The sequence below is a fragment of the Bos javanicus genome, chromosome 8, assembly GCF_032452875.1.
Source record: "Bos javanicus breed banteng chromosome 8, ARS-OSU_banteng_1.0, whole genome shotgun sequence".
NCBI lineage: Eukaryota > Metazoa > Chordata > Mammalia > Artiodactyla > Bovidae > Bos > Bos javanicus.
The window spans coordinates 39009387-39028972 of NC_083875.1; the positions used below are offsets into that span (position 1 = coordinate 39009387).

At 40.9% G+C, this 19586-nt stretch overlaps 1 protein-coding gene and 1 long non-coding RNA gene across 2 annotated transcripts; one reads left to right on the forward strand and one right to left on the reverse strand.

Moving 5' to 3' along the window:
* Positions 1-3401: 3401 nt before the first annotated feature.
* On the forward strand, positions 3402-6044 carry LOC133252600 (uncharacterized). The gene is made up of 2 exons (XR_009737990.1): positions 3402-3770; positions 5847-6044. It is a non-coding gene; the product is annotated as an uncharacterized LOC133252600 (long non-coding RNA).
* Positions 6045-12875: 6831 nt separating this feature from the next.
* On the reverse strand, positions 12876-13444 carry LOC133253409 (DNA-directed RNA polymerases I, II, and III subunit RPABC2-like). Its single transcript, XM_061427043.1, has one exon. The coding sequence runs from the start codon at positions 13341-13343 to the stop codon at positions 12960-12962; it is 384 nt and encodes a 127-aa protein (XP_061283027.1). The 5' UTR covers positions 13344-13444; the 3' UTR covers positions 12876-12959.
* Positions 13445-19586: the final 6142 nt, after the last annotated feature.

Genomic DNA, 19586 nt, shown 5'->3' on the forward strand with positions numbered 1-19586 from the left:
CATGCTAAAATTTATATGGAACCACAAAAGACTTAGAATTGCCAAAACAATCTTGAGGAAAAAGAGCAAAGCTGGAGGCATAACCCTTCCAAAGACATGAAGTCAATGGAGCAGAAGAGTCCAGAAATAAACCCACACGCCTATGGCCAGTTAATCTATGACAAAGGAGGCAAGAAGATACAATACAATGGAGAAAGGACAGTCTCTTCAACAGGTGTTGTTGGAAAATCTGGACGTGTGTGCATGTTCAGTTGCTCAGTCATGTCTGATTCTGCAACCCCATGGACCGTAGCCCACCAGGTTCCTCTGTCCATGGGATTCTCCAGGCAAGAATGCTGAAATGGTTTGCCATTTCCTCCTCCAAAGGATCTTCCTTACCCAGGGATCACACCCATGACTCCTGTGTCTCCTGCATTGGCAGGCTGATTCTTTACCACTAAGCCACCTGGGAAGCCCTCAGAAAAGTTGGACAACTACATATAAATCAGTGAAATTAGAGCACTCCCTCACACCATATAAAAAAAGAAACTCAAAATGGTTTAAGACCTGAACATAAGACCTAAAACCATATAATCCTAGAGGAGAACATAGACATAACATTATCTGACATAAATCATAGCAATATATTCTTAGATCAGTCTCTAAGGCAAAATAAATTTTAAAAAATGGGACTTAAGCAAACTTAAAAGCGTTTTCATGGTAAAGGAAACTACAAACAAAATGAAAAGACAACCTATGGATTGGGGAAAAAATATTGTAAACAATATGACGACAAATATACAAACAACTCATATAACTCAACATTGAAAAAACAAACAACCTGATCAAAAAATGGGCAGAAGACCTAAACAGATATTTTTTTCCGAAGAAGACATACAGGTGACCAATGGGCACATAAAAAGATTCTCAGTACCTCTAATTATTAGAGAAATGAAAATCAAAACCACAATGAGCTATCACCTCATGCCTATCAGAATGGCTGTCACCAAAAAGTTTACAAATAATAAATGCCATAGAGGGTGTGGAGAAAAGGGAATCTATCTACGCTGTTGCTAGGAATGTAAATTGGTACAGCCACTCTGGAAAATAGTATAATAGGCTCCTTAAAAAACTAAAAATAGAACTATCATATGATCAAGCAATCCCATTCCCAAATATATATACAAAAAGACAAAAGTTCTAATTTGAAAAGACACAGAAATGCTGTTTATAATGGCCAATACATAGAAACAACACAAATGCCCACTGACAGACAACTGGTTGAAGAAGATGTGATATATATATATATGTGTGTGTGTGTGTGTGTGTGTGTGTGTGTGGTGTGAGTGTGTGTGTATAAAATACCAACCAAACATTTCTTAGGTGGGCAATTAGTCCAAATATTTAACTCAACGATAAATCAAAATATTTAACTCAAGGATGACTTAAATATGAGCAAATGGGCAAAATTTCTCATTGGCCCACAGTCTTCTAGCAAAATTTGGTTGAAATAACCTATTTAGGTTAATAGACAAGGATTAATAGACAATTATTATTGTTATTGACAATAGATTATTGTCAATAATCTATTGGACAATCTATCTGTCCAATAGATTATTATTAGAGAAATAACTCTTTGGAAAAGAATTCTCTTGGTCCAGGTTTTCTATGATAGAGATTGACAATCTAATATTCAGATTTATTTTAAAAATTTGAAGCTAGATTTTTAAAAAGTCCAAATGCATCTTTGCAATAGGGAGTTGCCACAATAGGTAGGTTTTTCACAGAGTTGAATTAGAATTCAGAGGTAAGTCTGATTGCTGGCTCTATATCTGTATTAAACAATTTCAGAGGGGCAGCCTCTCAGTTTTTACATAAGTTGCTTTGCCGTTAAACTGACTTTAAATATATAAACCAGCAGCCAGTTAAATGAAGTCAGTGAGACTAAAACATGAATTTATAATAGATAGGCAGTAATGCCTGATATCCCGCCAAACAGCAGCAGCAACAACAGCAACAAAATGCCAATTTCTCTTTGAACAATAAGAAACCAGAGTTATTTTACACCTTTGGAGGTTTAGAAGCTTAATTAATCTTAATTGCAGTGTCTTTCAGAGAAGAGTCAGGAGTTGAGGAGATGTTTTACAGTTTTTCTTGCTGTTTTTTCAGGGTTGAGGAGATGGTACTTTTTTTCAGGATTGGGGAGATGGTACTCAATTGCAAAGGAAGATAATTTTCTTACTGGGATTTCTGAACTTTTTTTTCCCTACTAGGGCTCTGGGACACTGAGCTAGCTTGGTGAGTCAGGGCTGGCCTGCTGGAGTCAATGGATGTCAGAAGAGAATACCTAGAGGTCTGGACAGTTGAAAACTGAAGAGACTACATGTGGCTCTAGAAGGCAAAAGCAGGGGTCTTATTTTAAGGTGGCTGAGGTTTCCAGCTGTAAGTCAGGCAGGAACTATTAAAACCTCCAGGCTTCTTAGAGAAGTGTGGGACTAAATGTACACGTGTTTGTGTGTGCTAAGTTGCTTCCATAGTGTCTGGCTTTTTGTGATCTTATAGACCAACCTCGCTACCCTTTTTTTAAACACAATTTTCTTCTTGCCTGACTCTGTTGAGCTTCTACTTACTTTCTTCCTCTCTCCAGTTAATCTTTCTCCCTTTAAAATGCCCAGTCACCTCTACATGGATCAAAGTTGAGCTTAGTTTACATTGGACTCTCTTAACTATAGCAGTAGGTACCGAATAAATCTGTTTTTACTGCTTTAACTCATATCCAACTTTGTTTCTCTTTGAGAGTTTTAACAATAACTTTGAGTGGCTCAAAGTTGTGAGATGACATTTCTCCCTACTTGTGCTATGGCTATGCAAGACCTAGATTATATATGTCTTCATAGATTCATCATGTTCCAAGGTTCTTCGCTGCTTATCACAGTAACTCTATGACCTCTTTGATCAATCTGGAACCAGTAGATGTTCAGAGGGAATGTGGAGGAAGGGGCATTCATGCTACATGAGGCAAACTTGCCTGAAGAGAGTAGGAAACACAAAGCAATCAGTAGATAAATTGCCCACCTTTCTTTTCCCTAACAGGTGATTTCAAGACACTGTAGCTTTTATGGCTTTTCTAGAGAGGTCCCATGATGACTGGACAGTTCATTGTATGCATTATGGAGCTATGGTCAACTTATTAATGCTCTACTTTGTATTTACCTCCTCTCCTTCCCTGGCTGACTTCTCTTTTTTCCTCTTTTTTCTGTAGAATTGCACTCCCAATAAAACAATGGCACAAAAGCCTAGATTCAGTTGGAACTGAGGCTAAGAAAACAGATCCCAGTGCATGTGGGTGTGCGTGCCAAGTTGCTTCAGTCAAGTCTGACTCTTTGTGACTCTATGGACCACGGTCTGCCAGGCTTCTCTGTTCATGGGATTCTCTAGGCAAGAATACTGGAGTAGTTGCCTTGCCCTTCTCCAAGGGATCTTCCCAACCCGGGGATCAAATCTGTGTCTCTTATGTCACCCTGTGTTGGCAGGTGGGTTCTTTACCACTAGTGCCACCTGGGATGCCCCAACAGATTCCAGGATTGGTCCCAAAAAGCAAATTCTCAGGATGGAATTTTAGAGTTGAATTGCCTACTTGACTAAAGGCAATAGAGACCCTACTGCTCAGTGGTAGTGGGGGTAATAACCCCTGGCAGTGAGGTCACAATTAATGAAATTTCACCCCTGATTGGTTGGAAGGAGATGCAAGGCAGAAGGCAAGACACTGTGAGATTATAATGTGGTAAATGGTAATTATGAGATTTGTTATGTGGGGGTGGCTGCTTTTGGTGGCAGTGCAAGTCTTATTAAAAGAAAATGATAGACTCAGGGCAGCTCCTTGCTAACTTAAATGATCCTCTGAAAACCAAAGGTGTCAATAGCAGTCTGGTCTCAGAGTAGAATGAGTTGAAAATCAGATACAGATTATAATTATAAAGACAGTAGAGAGGTAAAGGAAATTAAATTTGTAGCATCCATTAATATGCTATATGAAAATCTCAGGACCCAGGTGGGAAAGAGGGCAGGAAGACCTGTCTGTAATGAAGATATTTGAGTGGTTATACCTAAGAAAGAACTAAAAAAATTTCCTGGAATGTTTCTGGGCCAGTGGAATCTACCTGCTTTCTTTGCTAAAGGAAAGCAGCCTCCTCTTTCCTTTCCTAGAGTCTGTGCAGTGATCTTACGTAAATGTGCCTAACAAGATAATACTTGTTCTCCTCAAAGACTGCCTCTACTACACCTCATTGGCAGCTCCAGATAAGGAACGTTAGAATGGATTTACTATGTACAACCGGAGAGCTTATCACTGATTATATACCCTGGAAGGGTCCAGAGCTCACTCCCATCTCTACAGCAATAAGAAATATACTAGTGCTAGGTACTCCAGTTTCTTTAGGAAGCTTGGTGGTGCCTGTTCTCTGCTGGCCATGACTGTATACGTGGCGTAAAAGTTAGGCTGCGTGATATTAATAAGGCTGGTAGGGTTTCAGAATGACAGAGACCAGTGGCAGGACTTAATTCTCAGAGTCACAATGGACACAATTACAGCCATGGGCATCAAAGTCAGAGTAGAAATCGGAGTGACTAGGCCTACATGGATTTATGGTGATTTTAGGGGTAAGATAGATGGAGAACTGACCTGGGCATTGTTTGATTTGTGTAATAGAAAACTGAGAGCTGGAAAGCTGACATCAGTGCTATAGTGAAAAAATCACCCAGTTTCTAGAACTAAATGGGATTATAGACCTAGAGTTCATTTACTGATAGGGAGACCTGTCCCCATGAGGAAGAGTCTGTCAGTGCCACCATAGATATATATGATAAATGTCTTTTCTGATTCTTCCCTAAGGGGACCTTCGGTCATTTACCAGAGTAACTGTTCCAGAGGAAAGGGCAACTACTCAGGCTTTTCAAATCTGTTAGATATGAGGTTTGAGCTGGCACTGACACTGATATTGTGCTGTGCTGTGCTTAGTCATTCAGTTGTGTCCGACTCTTTGCAATCCCATGTACTGTAGCCCTCCAGGCTCCTCTGTCCATCGGGATTCTCCAGGCAAGAATACTGGAATGGGTTGCCATGCCCTCCTCCAGGGGATCTTTCCAACCCAGGGATCAAACCCAGGTCTCTCACATTTGCAGGTGGATTCTTACCATCTGAGCCACTAGGGAAGCCCGACACCGATATTAGGAGAACCAAAATGCTATCCTGGTCTTCTAGTTAGAGCATAAGTTACAGTAGCCAGATGATAAGCGGGGTATTAGCCCAAGTCCAATTCACAGTAGGACAATGAGTCAGCAGACTTGCCCTGTAGTCTGTAGTTACTTTCCTAGTCCTTGAATATATAAATGGAGTAGGTGTCAATTGGAATAGATATCAGAACTCTTATATATGTTCCCTCCACTATGTAGATTAAGGACCATTATTTTTAGAACTGCCAAGTGGAAGTTCCAGAAACTGACCATTCCCACCCTCCCATTCAAGAATGTAAATTAGAAACAATGTCTCACCTGAGGAAAGATTGCAGTAATTAGTGCTACTATTGGACTGGAAGGATGTGGGGATGGTGGTACCCATCATATTCCCTTTCAGTGTTCACTTCTATATTCTCTCAAAACCATATGGATCATGGTTCTGGATGATGGTGAGTCCCCATTCATCCAGTCTGGTGACAGTCCCAGTAATGGCTAGTGGGCAGGATATGGTTATCTTTACAAAATCATATCAATTTATCCTCTGGCATTTGCCATGCAAGTATCGGTTAATAAAAGCTTTTCTTCCAGTCCACAGTAGGAAGTATCAAAATCTCTTTGTCTTTACATGACAGGAACAGCACTGAGTTGATGCCATATGGGAAACCAGACACGGAAAAAAAGCTGAAAGATGAATTTCTTGCCCTTCAAAGATTCCAAAATGCAGTAATTCCAAGAATGCCTTTCTGGAGATATCCTACATTACCAAACAACTTGTGAAGTCTCTTTTAAAGGTCTAGTGAGCTCAGTAAATACAAGAAAGTGTCTATTTACCTTTTTCTTCTTTGCCGTATTTGCTTTTTCCCTTCCTTCTTGCCTCCCTGGGACTGAATCCTCAATGAAGAATTAGCGGAAAGTTTTGCTTCATGTTGTTTTCTAGTAAATCTGAGTTAAGAAAATGGACCTCCACACACTCCAAGCGGTTGAACTTAGAAAGAGAAACATAAATATGTAGATAAGCAGAGGTAAGTTTTGAAAGACAGCTGCACTTCTCTGAATAGCCATATAGCATCTGAATAGCCATATAGCATCTGGTCATTTTAATTTACATTTGTCATTTAGTTTGTATCAGCAAGCCCAGTGTCCATGAGCAATTATTTTAAGATTGCAAGTGCTAAATATTCTAATCTCTGCACCACAGTCCGAATATGATTGACATTCTGACTTGGAAAATATTTTTAAAAGACAGTCTTTACTGTCAATGATAAAGTTTGTGTTGTAGCATTAATTTGGCAATGGACTTGTGAAATGCTGGGTTTAATCCTCAAACCTTGAAGCACTGCATATATTGAAAGACTAGGAGCAAGTTCCTGGATTTTCATCAAAAGAGACAAGAACTAAAGTTGTCTTGGGAGTAACTTGAGCTCTGAGTTTCCCTGACTCTGGTTTAATGAAATTTTAGTGAGTTGACGTTCAGGCAGGGCACAGCTGAAGGCACTGCTTTTAATTTAACTCTTCATATTTCTAACCAAATATGTTGAATAATTTGATTTTTTGTTCAGTAACTACATTGTGTCACTATATTCCACGATATGCTACATAACACAGAATCTAGATGTGGGGGGGATGGTTCTCTCAGGAGGATGAAGGAAAACCTCCTTGCAGGTTCTAGGGGCAGGTTCGAGGCTGTTTGGTCAGAGCCTTCTGTGGTCCTAGGAATCCCAAGTGTGATCTAAAAGGGTGGGAGGTACTGGGTCTCAGTGGCATGGCCCTTGTCTTTTGACCTCACCCTACAGGGAAGGACATGAATGAAGGAAAGGTAGATGGAACCCTATAAAGTACAGGACTTGAGGCAGGGCCTGGGTCTAGGAGTGGAAGGGGAGCTTGGAATGATCAGGGAACAAAAAGATTGGTGAAGCTAGGAGGAGGTAAGCACGGGAAGCTATAATAAGTTGAGACTGATGATCTAAGCTTTGAAGACCATGAAAAGGCTTTCAGATTTTTGTTTTATCATATCTTGTTTGCCAGTCGACCTGCAATTAGGTCTGCAAAGCTTTAAGTGAGAGTTGATTGGGACCTTGAGACTTATCTGCAAAGCTTTTAGACAGAATATCTGAAAGAGGGGACTTGAGAGTTCAGCTGGTCTGTGATCAAATATAGGTAAAAGTAGACAAAAATATTCAGATGGAGCCAAGGTAATATCACAGCTCTGAGGAAGGAGCTTTTCTATAGTGTAACTCACTGCTGCATACCCCTGGGCCTGAAACTGTTCCAACTCATTTGGGCAGGAGCAAGAAGTATGCACACTTTGCTGTAAACCTGACAAACCTGCCTGTATATCCTTTGGCTCAGATGGTAAAGCATCTGCCTACAATGAGGGAGACATGGGTTCAATCCCTGGGTCGGGAAGATCTCCTGGAGAAGGAAATGGCAACCCACTCCAGCATTCTTGCCTGGAGAATCCCATGGACGGAGGAGCCTGGTGGGCTACAGTCCATGGGGTCTCAAAGAGTCGGACACGACTGAGTGACTTCACTTTCACTTTCTTTTTCACTTACGAACACTCTAAGGTTCTTTACAAGAGTGCCCTTAGACACCTTTCTTTGCTCTTTACCTTCCTTTGTAACAAACTGAACTACAGTTTGTCTGATTCTCAAGTCTGTTTTGAAATACTAATTTCTGGCCTTTGGGTTATATATTAGCTATTTGTCTTGCCAGCTTTCAAATGTAAGATTTCCCTACTGAATTGTGACTTAACTGGCTCAATTGACCTCCTGACATCACATGGCAAACACCGTTCCAGTTCTGATCACTTGGAATCTAACTTCTATCCTAGCTAGATCAACTTCTGCTGCCAAGCAAGGAGAAATCGAGCATTTTGTTATGAACCACTGGATTCAGAGCACCTGTTTGTTCGCCCTGGCAAGAAGGCAATGTCTCTGCTTTTCTTTACTCCCTTGTTGTTTAGTCACTAAATCATGTCCAGCTCTTTTGTGATCCTATGGACTGCAGCCCACCAGGCTCCTCTGTCCCTAGGCATGGGGACTATGACTACAGAAGGACAATTCAAAATCCTGAGGACAGATTTCTGCTGGGTCCATCCAGTCAGTGGAGGTTGAGATGCAGATTCAGACCCTGCTTTCATGGGTACTGAGTCTAACAACTGTTCTGAGCAGCTAAGCCTTTCCCTATTCACACATCCAGAGAAATTTAGAGGCAATTCAGTAGAACTTGCTGGGATTAAGTAGTCATAATGATTCATGAATATCCGGAGCTTTGGTTGAGAATTGGTGGGGAGTTGGGGTTGGTAATACTGTTGGGTGCACACTGATTGCAATTCTGACATACTACATTTTAGGAGATGTGGAGGGTGATAGCTTTAGAAGCCCAGCAGTCATTTCCCAGGAGGGAAGAGGAAGCAATGAAGGTCTACCCACAAGAACTGATAGACATTGATCAGCTGCCAGGAGAAAGAATTGACAGCTCTTAAGCTTTATGGGCTCTCTTGGGGGAAAGGATCCAAACTTCCACCACAGTTTAACCAGAGCCTCAAGAGTGGGTTATGCAATGAACTAGTTCGGGTTACTAGACTTGAACCTCCCAATATGAACAAGCTCTGTATAAGGCTAGAGATAGAACAGACCATGACTCCCTTTTTCTCTTGGATGATAACAGAACCATGCCTCAAGGTGCACACACATGTAAACACACTTGAGCCCCTGTGTTTGCCTGTCCACCTCTGTTTGCCAGCTCCCCCAAGCAGGGCATCTATATCCCTCCAAGACATTATGCTTATTTTTATGCAGATTGCATTATTCATGGTTTATTTCTAAAAATGGTACTTGTTTAGATTGTTTATTGCCCAAAAAGTATAGATTAAGTTTAAGGATTTTTTACTGATAATGATATTCAGAAACACCTTCCTCTGGCAAGTGTACTCTTTTCTAAAGAGAAACCCTATGGGAGTGTTTTGCATATGATACTTGAACTATAAAGATCCCAGTGGGGCAATTCTTGGTAATAATGGCTAATGTTTAATAGTGGCACTTGGACTTCTGCCATTCGTGAAGCAGCAGAGTAGCTGAGAGCCTGGCTGTGAGTTATCTGCACCTGGATTCAAGTGTTCACTCTGTTATTTGCAGACTTTGAAGACTTGGGCAAGTTCTTTAGTCTCTCTGCCTTAAGTTTCTCATTGATGAAATGTGAGAGTTAATTTCTTCCTTTAGTGAGGATTAAAGAACATAATAGAAGTAAAGCCCTTAGCACATAGGAAGTGCTCAAATGCATGATATCAAGGTTTACTGGACTTTTTTTTTTTTCATCTCTGTCCTGACACTTATGAATGCTCTTTAAATATTTGCAGGACATTTCTTTTATGCAAAAATGTTAATTACTGAAGAATCATTTTTAAAAGCCTGTTTCATCTCTTGCATGGGGTTTCTTTTACCAGAAAAAACGCTTGCAAATGTAAAAATATTTCCATGTACTAGAAGTTAAATGTCTTGTTTTGCTAAGGGCCCCCAGAAAGGATACATGTGGTCTGGTGGCTAACTTGCACATAAACAATGAGCTATAGCTCACTTAATAATGGCATCTTTTCAGGGTTAACTAAACTTTCAGTTTCACTAAGAAGAACTGCATGAATCATTTTCTCCACTTCTCCCTAATCTGTGTGTATGTGCATGCACACATACAATTATACTACAGTGGTTAAAGTACAGTTTAATAATCTGAATTTAGATAAACTTAATGTACTGATCTCACTTTTATTTGGTATGCTTTAGTAGTTTTCATTATCAAAATACCCAAAGAAGCTAAAATTAGATTTCCTTCTGATTTTTGCTCATTCTCTTATATTTCACTTGTTCTCTTATATTTCTTTATCTCTAGAATGATCAGGAGGCAATATAACAAAGCTCTCAAGCAAAAAGGACACAAAGTCTTTCCTTGTCCGATGAAGTCAACAGTCCCAAAACACATTAATTTATCTTCCTCTCTCATTTGAGAGTTGCACAGGCAGTCCTCCTGTTGGAGTGCCAGAATTCCAGTGGTTTGTTTGTAGAAGTGAGTTATGTGGAACTCACAACGCATTCTCCATAGAAACCATATTATACATGGTGGTTAATTATATTTAACCCATAATACTTAGAAGTAAAATTCCAACAGAACTATATGATGTGGCCATTCAATGAGCAGTATTTTTACAGGGAAATATGTTCAGGGATCTAACTATGGATGCCAGGAATGGAGCCTCTTCTGTCCTTCCCATCCTCCATTTCTGAGCCTCTGTTGCCTAGGGCAAAGAATTTCCCTAGGAGATGATTGAAAGCAGGGTAATGAGGTGTGGAGCTGGAGGCTCTCGGAGTCTGGGGACCAGAGGATGATATGTTGTGAGAATTCTCCCTTGCTTAGCTTTGGAGTAGCTCCTGATGTACTTCCTTTCTTTTAAAAACCATTTTTATTTTATACTGAACTATAATTTATTAACAATGCTGTGTTAGTTCCAAGTGTACAGCAAAGTGATTCAGTTATACATACATATGTGTCTGTTCTTTTTCAAATTATTTTCCCATTTACGTTATTACAGAATATTTAGCAGAGTTCCCTATGCTGTACAATATGTCATTGCTGGTTATCTATTTTAAATAGAGTAGTGTGTATATGTCAGTCTCAGACTCCTAATTTATCCCCCTCCCCTTTCTTTCCCCTTCGGTAACCATGAGTTTGTTTTCTAAGTGTGTGAGTCTATGTTTTGTAAATAAGTTCATTTGTATCATTTTTTTAGATTCTGTCTATGTGTGTGCATGCTAAGTCACTTCAGTCATGTCCGACTCTTTGCAACGCTATGGACTATAGCCCGCCAGGCTACTCTATCCATGGGATTCTTCAGGCAAGAATACTGGAGTGGGTTGCCATGCCCTCTCCAGGGGATTGGCAGGTTCTTTACCACTAGTGCCATCTGGGAAGTGTTTGTTTTTTTTTTTTTTAGATTCTACATGTAAGCAATATTATATGGTATTTGACTTTCTCTGTCTGACTTAGTATGATAATCTCTAGACTCATTCATTTTGCTGCAAATGAAATTATTTCATTCTTTTTAATGGCTGAGTGGTATTACATTGATATATACATACTACATCTTTTCTATCCCTTCCTCTGACAATGAACGTTTAGGTTGCTTCTCCCCACTCATTCCCATAACTGTCACCAGCTCAAAATAGCACGTGATACTCCTGGCCCACAGCACCCCGGCCAACTGGAAATACATGTCCAAGGCTCCTAGGCACAGGTGGCCCTCAGATCCCACTGTGCCTGCACTCCATCCACCCCCAGTCCTCAGCCTGCGTGCCCCTCCTCTTTTCCTTGCTTTTGATCCACCAACCCCAATAATTGATCCTGTTCCTTCTCCCTCCACTGCCACAAACAACCTCTTTCTTCAAAGAAGGATTTCTCTCTTCTCATTTTGCATCAGAACAAGGAGTCCCCTCTGCTTGCGTAGTCCTGAAACGAATACACAGAACACACGGAATCAGATACTCTATGGAGTTAGCAAAGAAACTCCCCCCTGACCTTATTCTCAGTATTTCAAGTAGGTTCTACAGGTTAAGGTCAAAACCCTAGTTAATGGTAAGTCCTCTTCTATCATATAAGGAATAGGTGCAAGATTTATCCATATTTCAAGAGGGGCCATGGATTTGGTATTTAGTGATAAACATATCATCAAGAAATGTAACTGATGGTTGGAAGTTTAACAGGGTAAAATGACAGTGTGACTAGCACCCCCTAGTGTTGAGGAGAAGCTGTGCGTAGATGGGAGGTGGCTGAGAGATGGGGGTGTTACAGAATTTCTCTTTGTTGGTGCTAAGGCTCTCAGTCATGTCTGACTCTTTATGGCCCAATGGACTATAGCCCGCCAGGTTCCTCTGTCCATGGAATTTTCCAGGCAAGGATACTGGAGTGGGTTGTCATTTCCTACTCCAGGGGATCTTTGTGACCCTGGGATTGAACCCACGTCTCTTGTGTCTCCTGCATTGCAGGTGGGTTCTTCACCACTAGTACCACCCGGGAAGCTCCTCCTCTCTATTGCTTTGCTTTAAATCCACTTCTTCAGGAGCAGAATTCCAGGATGCTGGGTTCATCTGCCAAGAGACTTCTGGGTAAAGTGCTTAAGGCAATTCAAGAGAAGCATCCAGGGATGAAACCAAAACTAAGATGCCATCCCGGAGGTGAAAATCAAGTGGCCAGGAATGAGCTATAGACAGTAGCAAAGTTAGGCAGAAGCAAGAGATTCCTGGTGGAGCCTGGAGAGACTCCTGGCTGCTACCTGAGCAAACACTATAAGCATTTGTTTTTCTAGGACTCTCGAGCTTTTAAGGGAAGGAAAATTTTTGAAGACCCTGGGTAAACTTGCATATCATTCCTCAAATCACCACCAATCTTGCCTTAGCTAAGGACGAGAGTGCTAAAGTAAGAGTGAGAAGGCTTCTGGAGGCAGAAGCATTCTGAAGACAGATATCTGAGTAGGTAAAATAAGCAGAAGTAAAAGTCACAAGCCTTAACAAGCAGGTATAGGGTAGAGTTAGTCATTGGTCGCCTAGATGCCCTCAAGTTTTTAGCAATTTTATTTTTTTATTTTTATTTTTTTTGAGTTGAAAGGTTGAAGAATTTACTATTTACACGTATAAAGACTATAAAAAGACTATGAGACGAGCCACGGGCGGAGGCCCAGTCCAGAGGTTGACTCCGGCTCAGTCGGTGATGATGAGCTCGTCGACGCCCCAGTCTTCGTAGCTCCCGTCTGGCAGGTAGCGGCGAATGATGATGGGGATCTTCCGGGCCTTGAGCTCCTTCATGGCGATCAGTAAGGGATCTGTCTCCCCCGCCAGCTCCACCATCACAGGGGCGCACATCGCAATCTGAAGGGCTCGGGTGCCCAGCACACGGGCTCGCTCATACTTGGTCATATATGGTGTGGTGATTCGTTTCTGGTTGGCCTGCGGTCGCTCTACAGAAGGGAGAATCTCAACGTTCTCCTGGCCCTCCTCCTCGGCATTCTCCAAGTCATCGAGCCCTTCATCCTCCTCCACGTCATCAAAGTCGTCTCCATCAAAATTGTCCTCGTTGTCTGACATGACGCCCGCACAGCAGCCACCGGGTTCCGCGACCCAGACCCGCGCGGAGACCGGCTAACAGCGTACCTCCGCCTTGCGCCAGTTTTTAGCAATTTTAGATGTCTCTTTGGCTTGCTTTTCTGACTCTAGCTCCTCTGTTTGTAGAAGTTGGTATTTGTCATCATGCTGAAACCATTCTACATACAGACAAGGTTTCATTTATTGTCCCAGCCCTGCCTCCTTTCTGTCTTGTGGAGTTTGGTGATATGAGGAGAATGGAGCCAGTCAGCTCCTGGACTCTCTTTCCTCCTGTCATTCATTTGAACACTTAATTTATGCCAGACACTTCATTATACACAGGGAATATACTAGTGAACACTAGTGAACTAGTGAACTGACACAAATCTTGCCCTTATGAAGTTCACGTTCTAGTGGAAGAGGCAGACAATAAACAGATTGCAAAAATATAATGTGACATATGATGCTAAACCCAGGAACAAGGATACAGTGGTTAAAACTGTACATAGGGTGGCCAAAGGGGTTGTTTTTGAGTAAAAATTTGAAGGAGATTAGTCTGGTAGGGCTATAATAAAAGGATACCACAGACTGGGTGGCTCAAATTGAGGACATTTGTTTTCTCACAGGTCTGGAGGCTGGAAGTCTAACAGCAGGGTGTTGTTAGGGTTGGTTTCTGAGGAGACTCCTCTTTCCTGGCATGCATGTGGCTCTGCCATTTACTAGCTGTATATTTTTTGGAAAGTTGCTTTACTTCTTTGCGTTTTGGTTTCCTAATCAGTAAAATTGGAATAATAATCTACCTCGCAGAGGTATCGTGAGGACTAAATTAATAAAATGAAATGAAATTGGGAAAATTTATGGTCCATAGTAAACAGTATATAAATGTTTGCTCTTATTGTTATAAATGTTTGTCTTCCTGGCAACTATATACATTACAAACTAGCTAATCTCATTCCTCCAAATGTGTGCCTATCTCCTCTCCTATAAGGTTCAGGTGGGCTTATCAGGCTTTCATAGGCAGCAACACAAAGTCACAGATTGAAAGGTAAACTAAGTCCACTGGGAAAAGATAAGGGCCATTTGATGAGAACACTTGATTTGAATAACAAATCCATATAACCAAAGGTAGGCTTAAAGTTGGGGGTATAGAGTCAAAAGTTGGGAGTCAGAGGTGGGGAAGAGCATAGAGGAAGGAGGAGAGTTCAGTATGACAGCATGCTAGAAACAAATGAGATGGTGTTCAGGATGGCTGCTGCAAAGCTTCATCCCACTCCCCTAGACTCCCCACCCAACCCCATCAGGAAAGCCTCATGAAAGGCCCTGGCCAGGGTCTAGGATAATTTTGTAGTGGGAGACTGATTTCCATTACAATTTTTTTCTGTCTCCATAAAACCCCCATGGTATTAAGTACTGTAGAAGAGGGAGCCAAGGTACCAATCAACAGGTGTCTAATATTTCTATGTGCCCTGGCTTCTCAGCCCAAGTTTTTAGGACTAGGAGATAATATTTAAGAGTAGGTAAAGATTTAGATTGACTCGGCTCAGCAAGGATTGATGGAAGGCAGGATGAATATGCAGAGATGGGAATAATTAGCTATCTTCTTCCATAGGATAGATAAAGATAGATAAATATGCTAAGGAAGACATATTTAAATTTTATGCAGGAATGAGTGGAGTAGATGTCTCATCTCTAGTATAGCCTCAATCCAATGGTCACTGGTGCCTTTGAAGGTATTTTATACATGTCCACTGTAGTCTGTGTCTTTTCTAGGTGCTGATCATTGGGGTGTTTCTAATAATCAGGAATTTGGGGTAAATAATAGTCTGGAAGCTGTAAGAGTTATGGAATGATATATGTTGGGTGGTGAAGCAATGCTGTGAATTACATGAGATTTTTGTGGCAGTTAGAAACATTGACCAGCTAAATTATTTCTAAGAAGTGTTTACAGGCTAGCACAGAGGCACAATGACTTTTGCTTGTGTTTGTGGAGATTGAGGGACCATTTTGTAGAGCAGCTTCCTATTGCTTGTTTTTCTGTATAATAAAAAATATTGGCTGGTCTTTGTCTCTGCTTCCTTGTAAGGAGCCTTTAAATCCTTGGAATTTCCCAAGTGAAAGGACTGTTGTCGTTATTCATGATAGGTCCCTCAGTAGTTTCAAGACCGGGGCTAGCAGTGCTGGAAAGACCCAACCATGTGATTAAGGTTTGGAGAGTTGAGTCACATTATATCAGCCTGTCCTCCCAATCTCTGTAGAGAGAAGAGGATTGAAGATTGAGTTCTATCATGTGGCCAATAATTCAATCAATCATACCCATGTAATGAAACCCCAATAAAAACTCTGGTCACCTGAAACTGTACAACTGAGCCTGCCAGATTGGTAATCATATATTTATGTGCTGTCAGGATGATGCATCCTGAAGACATGGAAGCGTCAGGTTTCCTCTAAGGACTCATTCTGGTGCTTATTCACTTCATCAATCCCAATTTATACCCTTTATAGTAAAACTTTAATCACAAGTACAGGGCTTTCCTGAGTTCTGTGAGTCATTCCAATTAATTATGGTATTTCAAGGAGTACTAAGAAATTCCTGAAGGTTTGTAGCCAATTGGTCAGAAGTGTGGGTGGCCTGGGTTACAATACAAGTTTCTAGGTCAATACTAGGATATTTAAAGCCATACTATGAAGTTAAATATGAAAAATCTATATGACTGTATAGACCATTTTCAATGTAATTGAATCTTTTAATTTCTTAGTTCTAATGTTCTAGAATGAAAGTTTGGCTCAGCTAAGTCTATGAATTGTTCCTCTAACTTAGATAAGCATTTTTTATCCAATTAGCTGAAAGTTTTAGTGCCATGGGCCTGAGGTAAGGTAGCCAGGATTGGGGTAGAGGTGATGGAAATCTTCAATTTCCAGAAGAACCCACTCCTTTTCTTGAGGTGATCATTTATTTGGGTTGTTGTATAGTTAAACAGGGAAGGAACTTTTAAATTACCTGGTGAATTCTCAGGAATTTCCAGATATTTTTGACTGTTCTAGGGATCTGCTTAGTAATTTCTGAAAGACGACCAAGTGCCATGATAATGTGTCACAGTAGCTGGCCAAGCTGCATCATTTTGAGGGCATTCTTCCACTTTTCACTTGCCTTATGTGAATCAGGCTCTAGGCACTGGAAGGCATGGCATCACTGAGCCTCCCAGCAATAGATCTGGTCAGAAGGAGTGGGACATGGTCAGCCCCAGTAATTTTGATAGCGTGGCACTCATCATTTTTCTTATGTTGGAATTCATGGATAAGAACTGAAATTCCATGGCCCAGAGGCAACTGATCTCATTCCTTAGCAGAATTAACAAATGGCATCATTGTCCCCTTAATGGGGAGGGCCATCAAGCACATTGGCTAGCACTGTAAGAAGACCTACACAGTTCTAGATTACTGCTGACTCCTCTGCAGTTCATGCAATTCATGAGAGTAGGTATGTGATATATTTTCTCTCAAATATGAAGATAAGAATAAAGTAGATTCCATAAGTGCAAGTGAATTTCTCTGGGAGTGATGCTTGCAATATGCTGGTGTATGTATGATGCTAATGAACAAGGGTTTGGTACTATACTCCCATCCTTGCTAACTGCATGGAGAGTGCCATCTGTGGGAGTTAGAACTTTCAACCTTGTCTCTATCTTCTACTCCAGCTCTTCACTCATATGAGCAGTGGAAGACCAAGAAAACCAAGAAACTCAGGGAATTTTGTTCCAATATCACTCCCAATCGAAGGTTCTCAGAAATTGAGTCAGATGGGGCATCTTTGAGGGTTCACATATTCTGAGCACTATTGCAAACTGCATCCTGAAGTTGCCTAAACTGAAATAGACTGATGCTGGGCTACAAAATCCAGATGTGGCTAGATGAACAGAAGTGATCCAATTATAAAGGTTAACAGGCTAGAAAATGAAGGTCAGCAATGTATGGGAAGGGTAGAGGCAAGTGGAAGAAAGAAAATCTGGAGGAAACTTTTGATGCAGAGTCCACATGCTCATGGAGGCATTTTGTTTGGTGTCTGTGGCTGTTGATGCAGGTATGCTGGAATCAAGAGTCAGAGCAAAATGAATGTTCAGCTCCAGCATTATCAGTATCAAGTCTTTTCAATTCTACATCTTTATCAACTTGCGAATCTATCTGTCCCTCTCTCCTATGCAGTTTCTTCCTAAGTTTTAGAGATTATATCTCTTAAATACTTAATCTATTTCTATGGTGACCAGAGTGATACATCTAAAATATGAATTTGACTTAAGCACCTTCAACTCATTTCCTACAGAATTAAATACTAATGTCAGATAGTATATAAGACTATTTATGATCTTGCCCTTTGCTTATTTCTCCATCCTCATCTCTCACCACTTCCCCCCTCTCTCTAGCCACAACGACCTATTGGTATTTCCTGGAACATACTATTCTATTACATTCCTTCATGACTTAGTTCCTCTGGATATTGTCTGGAATGTTCTACTCTTTTATACCTTATAAATTCCTACTAGTCCTCTAAGACTTTGAATTCTTTTCTGATCTACCAAGGCAGAGTTGAACATTCTTTCTTTATAGGTATCTTCTATTTTAGCATCTACTGCACTGAGTTGCAATGATTTGAAAATGTTTCTAGAGAGCAGGGGCCATGACTAATAAATTTCTATGCCTTCAGAGCTTGGCACAGTGCCTGACACATAGTAGGATCTCAAATTATCTCTGGATAGGGAAGTGAAATGTTTTAAAAGCAGGAGGAACTTGTCAACGAGTTCATGTTGTTGATAATCTCTTGGATTCAAGATTTGATGTCTGAAGTATGTGATGTTGATTCCTTCATTTATGCAACAAGTATTTATTAAACATCTACCCTAAGCCTGGCATGGGAATACAATGATAAACAAAAATAGTTGTGTTCTTCACTGCTTTCAGGAGTTGAGGATTTATTGGGGGAAACTATTGTTCCTGTGGTCATGTATGGATGTGAGAGTTGGACTGTGAAGAAGGCTGAGCGCCGAAGAATTGATGCTTTTGAACTGTGGTGTTGGAGAAGACTCTTGAGAGTCCCTTGGACTGCAAGGAGATCCAGCCAGTCCATTCTGAAGGAGATCAGCCCTGGAATTTCTTTGGAGGGAATGATGCTAAAGCTGAAACTCCAATACTTTGGCCACCTCATGCGAAGAGTTGACTCATTGGAAAAGACTCTGATGCTGGGAGGGATTGGGGGCAGGAGGAGAAAGGGCACGACGGAGGATGAGATGGCTAGATGGCATCACTAGACTCGATGGACGTGAGTTTGAGTGAACTCCGGGAGTTGGTGATGGACAGGGAGGCCTGGAGTGCTGCGATTCATGGGGTCGCAAAGAGTCGGACACGACTGAGCGACTGATCTGATCTGATCTGATCTGATTATAGCATTTGTATAAATTACTAAATAAAATAGAACATATCCTGGGTTTGGCCCATCATGTTAGCTGGAGATTTTTCTCTAACACAAGGTTTTCTGCAATATGGGATCAAAGACTTTGCCTGTTGGGCTACTTTGGCTTCATGAATTCTGCAAGTTTCTCTCTAGTTCTTCAACTTATAAAACTACAACAAATTGCACTTCTCCAGTGGTCTGGTGGTAAAGAATTTGCCTGTCAATGAAGGGGACACAGGTTCAATCCCTGGTCCAGGAAGATTTCACATGCTGCAGGGTAATGTACCACAACTACTTAGCCTGCACTCCAGAGCCCGTGAGTTGCAACTACTGAAGCCCAGGTGCTCTAGAGCTCATGATCCACAAAAAGAGAAGCCATCGTGATGAGAAGCCCATGCACAACAACAGAGTAGTCCCTACTCACTTCAACTAGAGAAAGCCTGCAGATAGCAACAAAGACTGAGCACGGCCAAAAATAAATAAATAAGCCCCAAATTTAAAAAACTAAAACAAATTAAAACACAACTTGTAAGACAAGGTGAACATCTTGTTTTAATCCAAGCAAAACTTTGTTTTCAGGAATATGTGGGCTTTATATCAGTGACTTTATAGTTTACCAAATGCTTTTGTATTTATAGTGGTAGTTGGTTTTGCTTATAGTCAAATCAAAGGAATATAGGGGAAGCAGTCAAAAATCAACAAAACAGGATCACTTTATTACATTGTAGGGACTACCTTTAGGCAATGAGATGTTATCAATATATATATCCAAGAAAATAAAGACTCTAGACCCCTGCTAAAAG

What these genes read in the sequence shown, in the direction of transcription:
- LOC133253409 (XM_061427043.1), bottom strand. Translation starts at nt 13,343, where the DNA reads ATGTCAGACAACGAGGACAATTTTGATGGAGACGACTTTGATGACGTG.